Below are 6,336 nucleotides of genomic sequence, written 5' to 3' on the forward strand. Positions count from 1 at the left end.
CTCTGAGCAGATATGTAAAACAATAAGAAAAGTAGGGGAATGTGGGGCAAAGTGAAAAAATTAGAATGACTGAGATTTTTTAGAACGAACAAATTGGAAATTTGTGTTACAAATTTCAGTACATAAAGAAAGAACATTGTATTCAATAATGGAATTTGCATTTAAATTACTTTTTAATTTAGGCAGTAAATTTGCGCCTTTAAAAAAAGGGTTTAGAAAGTCCATGGTAAGGGGCTCTATAAAACACTAACTATAAGATTATTTTCAAGAAGGGTTCTATTTGAACATTTTATTTATCAATATCAAGCTGATTCCGCTAGTCTGGCAACAGCGGCTTAATTGTCATCAGTCAATGTTCTCATTTACTGAGGATTCTTTCTAGTAGAATTATATTGTATGAAAGCAAATGCTTCTTATTAACCATCAACTTTAATATGTGCATGCGGATATGTTCCACGGAATAAGCAAAAGAACTCTTTCTAAAGTTTAGTGGTTTGAGGTCGTATGCTTGAGCTATGATCTGAGTTTAAGATTTACATCATTTTACACGTCATAAAGTTTCTCCTTATCACGTCTGCTCAAAGTCTCAGCTTTGTATTGGAATACAATTTTTCGGACGTTTGAAGAGCTCATGAAAAATAAATTAAACCTTAAAAATTATCAAACAATGCAACGAATTACCTAGAAATGATTTTTATTTTTTGTTTTTAAGTTGTGTGCATGAGAATTTTTTTCGATTTGATCACAAGAAATTAAAATTAGCAATGTTTAAAACAGTGAGAAGTAGTTGACATCGGCTTGAACTACAAAAAAAAAAAAAAAACGATCGAAATAGATACACGTGAAACCGAAGACCCTATTTTCGGGGAAAAAAACATCTCCCCCTCACTTCCAGAAAATTAATGTGTGACCCAAAAAGGGAAATTTTAAAGCAAAAAGCAAATTGTTTTCGGATGAAACTTTGTGGAATATAGTCGAGTGAACGGGAGTTTAAAAATTTCAGCGCACGCTAAAAATTGTTGACGATCGAACTACGTTTTGTAAACATAAGCTTAGGTAAATGGACTCTATAAAGCTTTTTTTATTACTTGTCAAATATTTGTAATGAATGTATATATTTTTTATAATAATCTCTGAATATTATTTTGAAATTACCTGCTGAAAACATTATACAAATATACCTTTAAATAAAAATGTTTTTGTACTGCACGGTACATTTAAGAAGACATATTGTTGGAAAAGATGCTATTAACTGACCGAAACATTAAAAATTAATAGTATATATTATGTAAAAAATTTGATGTTTAGGTATCAGAGTGCAGACTTAAGAAACTTGTAAATATCGTCAGGATTAGGAAATAATTAAGGAAGTTTAGCGTCAACTTTAAACTGAAAATTTCATAATCATATTATATTTTAATTGTACAAGATTGCCAAGATATAGATACTTTTTGCTTGATGATTTGAGAAAAAAAATATAGCAGAATTCATCATACTGTATTAACTAAAAATATCACTAAGCAACGCTTCCATGAGGTACACGAAGAATAATAACTATAACAATACAATAGATAAAAATGACTTTTCGTAGAATGAACTTGGACGATTATCATCCATATGGGCAGATGAGCAAAGAAAAATTTTTTTCTTTCCTTTTATTTCAATGTTATCAGAAATGAGTCACGTTTGCTATCAAAGTAGAGTTTGGAAGATCAAGAGCACTTCGAAATAATAGCTTTCTTAAGGGATAATTTCTTACCATGGTTCCATCCTATCCAACAGATTCGTTTTGACTGGAGTTTTGCAATAACTGTTATACGTGTGTATCTTTATAAGATAGCTATAAATAGCTGAGTTTTATATATTGTTATGGGAGAGTGAGAACATTTCTGAGAGTAGAGAAGAATTATGAGACTTTTGAAGTACTTAAGATTATTTTTAAACTATACGTCAATCTTATATTTTGGTGTAGAAAGATTTCGAGCTAGCTAGAAAGCATAGTAATTTCTGGAAAACTCATTAAATTTTAAATTTGATTTTTAAAAATTGCACCAAAGTGTAGGTAATTTTAAGCAGTAAAATGACTCCCTAAAAGGATGAAAAACCATGGAGACGTTGTCAAACTCTTCATTATCATCTTTTACTTCCCTTTTTTTCTTCCTCTTATTTCTTAACTATCGTCATAATCGAAATTAATTTCCCCGTTTATCAAATTAAGGGTATTACTAAATAGAGGAAATTAACCCAAAACGGGGATGCTCATGTATTTCGAAAAATTGATCTGATCAATGACATATTTTAATTAAAGAAACAAATATCAAACTATTATTATTACTACGTTTCCTGTGGCAACAGGAAATCATTTTTCAATGATGATATGAGACATAAGACCTGATTTAACGCTTGAAAGAAGTCATTTATTTATTAAAGTACTGATAATATTTTTCTGAAATTAAAAATGTCACAAGCTTCCGAAATGCCCACACAAAACTCGAATGTAGACAATTCAAACTTTCCTCGTTTAAACCAGGAACATGCACATGACAAGAATTGACGTTCAATGTTTCTAGCTTTAAAAGCAATTATGCGTTCATTTTTTTTTTTTTTGTAAATGTCGCTCTTCTCTTTATTAATTAAATACTGACTAAAGCTGTTAAGTTTCATTTCTGATTCAGTAACTATGCTGAACAAGACCTGGTACTTGCCATCTTATACAACGGATACTTTTTTTTTTGCCAAGAGTGAACTAGAAAGACAAGAACCTCTCTGCTATACAGTTCTACACTTGGTCAGGTTAAGTCGTTAAAAAATATATTGTAGCTAAACTTATTAACTGTAGCGAAATTTATTAACTTTCAAAATGAAAATCCTAATGCGAAATCAGAAAATTGCTTCCGGATAAATTAACTCGTCCGCTTATTAAGCGTACACAATTTCTATAGCAAGTAGTATAAACTACTGCTAAAATTTCTTATGTCGTAGGTTTTACACTGACATGATTAAATCATGAACGAATATTTTTAGAAATAGGTAGATTTAATTTGATTTGATATTCAATAATGAAAGCTGCAACAGGAGACGCAAACTTGGTCTTCAATTATTTCTTAACAAAAATTCATATTTATAATAGGTAATGAATGTAATAACTTCCCGTCACTTAAGCGAGAATAGTCAAGAAAGATACCCCATCCCCTCCTCTCTTGGAAAAGTACTCCAGACTCCAGACACACTTTACTTCCGAACAGAAATTAGTAAAATTACTTCAAACTTTCCGTCTTCCTTCATTTAGGAAGTCATCCTTCAAGACTGCCGCACGCGCGATCACCAGTTAATATGATGTCATGCTTGGTAACGATAACAAGGTCCAAGACTGAATCCAGCCCCATTAGGCCAAGAAATAAACACGTTAATGCTTATGGACTCAATACCTTTCCCCCAAGGTAAACATTGGCCCTTTCTGCACGCCGACGGAAGTTTAAGCACCTTTCGCCTAACAAGGCAACTGCTCATTTGCATGGTAATAACACTCTGTCAGCTCCAAACTGAGGCGAAAGATAAATAAAATCGCATGGGGAAATAAAACAGCGTTGAGTTTTAGCGAACTTCTGCATGTTATTATCTTTTTAAATTATCATTTAATGGAGTTTTATTCCGGTGAAGGAATATTTTTTAATGATTTTCTTAACGTATTTCCAGACGTTTAAGCAAATAATATGTCTTCCAAATTCACAAGCATAGCTTCACGAGTTGAAATCTTTGCTTGTTATTCTGAAAAAGCAATTGCTTTTTGCATATTTACTATAACTTTGCAATTAATAGTGGCCTAAAGCTTTTGCTTTCCTTTAAACGAAAAATACATACACAGCGAAAAATAAATTCCATAAGTAAATGTCCCATTTATAAATTGTCATAATTTAAGGACACTAAAATATAATATATACTTAATAGCAATACAAACCATTAACTAAAATATAAAAAATGCAGTACTTAGTAACGATTCAAGTTACAAAAAACATATATTTTTTCAAACTGCATAGTATTATCATGTACACTAAGAATTGTGTATAATTTAATAATTAGTTTCAAAATGTTTTTTAAGAAATTGATAGTTTGGGCATAATTACATTGCAATTACTGCAACCAGTACTTAAACGCCTACAAACGCGTTTAATAAGTGTTTAAACTCTTATTCGAAGACAACTTTGATCAAGACAAGATCGAGCTTCCTCCGTTTTGGTAAAATTTCTTATGTCACTCTAAAGTCAACGAAATCTATAATTTCAATTTAAGTTTCAACACCAAAGACTATAATCATGCCAGCGGTCAATAACAGTGTACTTGCCACCAATTAACTCCATTGTTACGAAAGAAAAATCCTTTCACTCTTGAAAAAAAATATTTCAATAAATATTACGTCCGCTATCTAAAAACTCAATATCTAAAAACTCAGTAAGCTACTAATACTGATGTTTACGTCTTTTTAAAGACATTTTTGATTCAAATTCCACGCTGAGCGATCTGGAAGATAACGAAAATAACTATCCACCAAGCTTAATATCTTTACTAATAATAAAGCTGAAAGTCTCTCTGTCTGGATCTCTGTGACGCGCATAGCGCCTAGACCGTTCGGCCGATTTTCATGAAATTCGGCACAGAATTAGTTTGTAGCATGGGGGTTGCACCTCGAAGCGATTTTTTGAAAATTTTATTTTGTTCTTTTACTATTCCAATTTTAAGAACATTTTCCGGAGAAAAATTATCATAAGCTGGACGAGTAAATTCCGAAATTATAATGACGTGGAATGGGAGAGCGAATGAACATAGCCAATTGGCGAGAAATTCATCATCCATTATTCGTAAATATACGGGCGAAGGAGAAGACCTTTTAATTATCTACTACGGACAAAGCCGTGCGGGTTCCACTAGTCATTGAATAAAGCAAACGTTATTTATACGTTGATAATGATACGACAAACGGAACTCTATTGATATGCCTCAAACGATTGAGAACTTTTACCTCTTAGGTTGTGTCTCAACTTATGTTGGTCTAGCAGACCAATTACTTTATATTGTTTTTTTTTTCTTGTTAGTGTTTATGCTTACACTGCAAAACTTTTTAATCCTTTATGACCTAGACTTTCTTTAAAATTATTACTTTTTAAACATTAGATTAAAGCAGCACAGCTAGCCCTTTCAGAGCCTTTCCTTTGATAACTGATAAGTTTTGCTCGCTATAAATCTGCGCAAGGGTGCGGCAATCCATTGTGTATTATTGTAGCGCTATACAAAAAAAAAAAAAAAAAATTTAGCCTACGCTTTGAAGTCAATTAGCCATCTATGAAATATATATTTATGTTTTTTAATCTTCATAAACCAGGAATTTAAGGTACAAAAAACACCATAAAAACTACTTTTAACCCTTTTTCATGCATTTATTTTTTACGAAATGAAGATAATTTAATAAAAGCTGACCAATTCCTTTATGTATCTTTTCAGAAAATATCCCCCAAAATTTTTGGCACAGAAAGCACTGTATGGTAAGCCATTTCAACTTCAAGGAGAACAAATCCGATTTTATCTCAGATAACTGGAAGAATTCCTTCTTTGTGCCCTAAACGAGTCAGCTGCCTTCAACAACCCCATTTTCCTCTTCAAAAACGAGTCTTTTTTATGTGAAGCGTAAGAGACGATTGCGTCATTAGACCTCGAGGATTATTCCCCCTTTGGCTGAACTATCATCCTCCCTGCATCATCCTCTTACGAAAATTACATTTCTGCTCACGGGTTCCATCACATTCAGGGAAGACTTGATTTACAAGAGCGTTTCCCGTTCCTTTGCCTTTTAGTGACTACTACCTCAATCAATGGTTGATGTACGTGGAAGTAGAGGTTCTTTTTTTTCTATCCAAGTAGAAATTAGGCTATGCATATTTTATCGGAAAAATTGTATCATAAAGGAACATTCACTCACATTTACATCGTTAGATTTTTTTTTCATAAGGCAGCTAGGAACTAAATATCGTACATGTATCATTATATGCAAAGGCTTCAAAAAGAAAAAAGGAAAAAGGCATATATTTAATATAAAATTTTCAAAGAAAAAAGGCATATATTTAATCCGTTTAGTTTCAAAGAGTGCATATAAGTATGAAGGAAACGGCAGTTATGATAGGTTTATAGTTTAGTTAGTTCAGTTAGTTTTAACTTTTTTTTTCTACTCTGTGCAGACATATGTAAGCTTGTACCCAGCTTTGGAGAATGTTTGCGAATTTCATATACCTTTTTTCAAGTATTCGACATCATTAAGTAAATAGAAAAGGACAAGCATTGTACGAC

At 32.0% G+C, this 6,336-nt stretch overlaps 1 protein-coding gene across 1 annotated transcript in view; it reads left to right on the plus strand.

Annotated features, from left to right (window-relative positions):
* Positions 1 to 2,994, plus strand: part of LOC129223218 (uncharacterized) — a 14,612-nt gene extending 11,618 nt beyond the window's left edge. The window contains exon 5 of the mRNA XM_054857782.1: positions 2,983 to 2,994. Coding sequence (XP_054713757.1) covers positions 2,983 to 2,994 — 12 coding nt within the window. The remainder of the gene's footprint in view (positions 1 to 2,982) is intronic.
* The last annotated feature ends 3,342 nt before the right edge of the window (positions 2,995 to 6,336 follow it).

The sequence above is a fragment of the Uloborus diversus genome, chromosome 5 (assembly GCF_026930045.1).
Source record: "Uloborus diversus isolate 005 chromosome 5, Udiv.v.3.1, whole genome shotgun sequence".
NCBI classification, from domain to species: Eukaryota; Metazoa; Arthropoda; class Arachnida; order Araneae; family Uloboridae; genus Uloborus; species Uloborus diversus.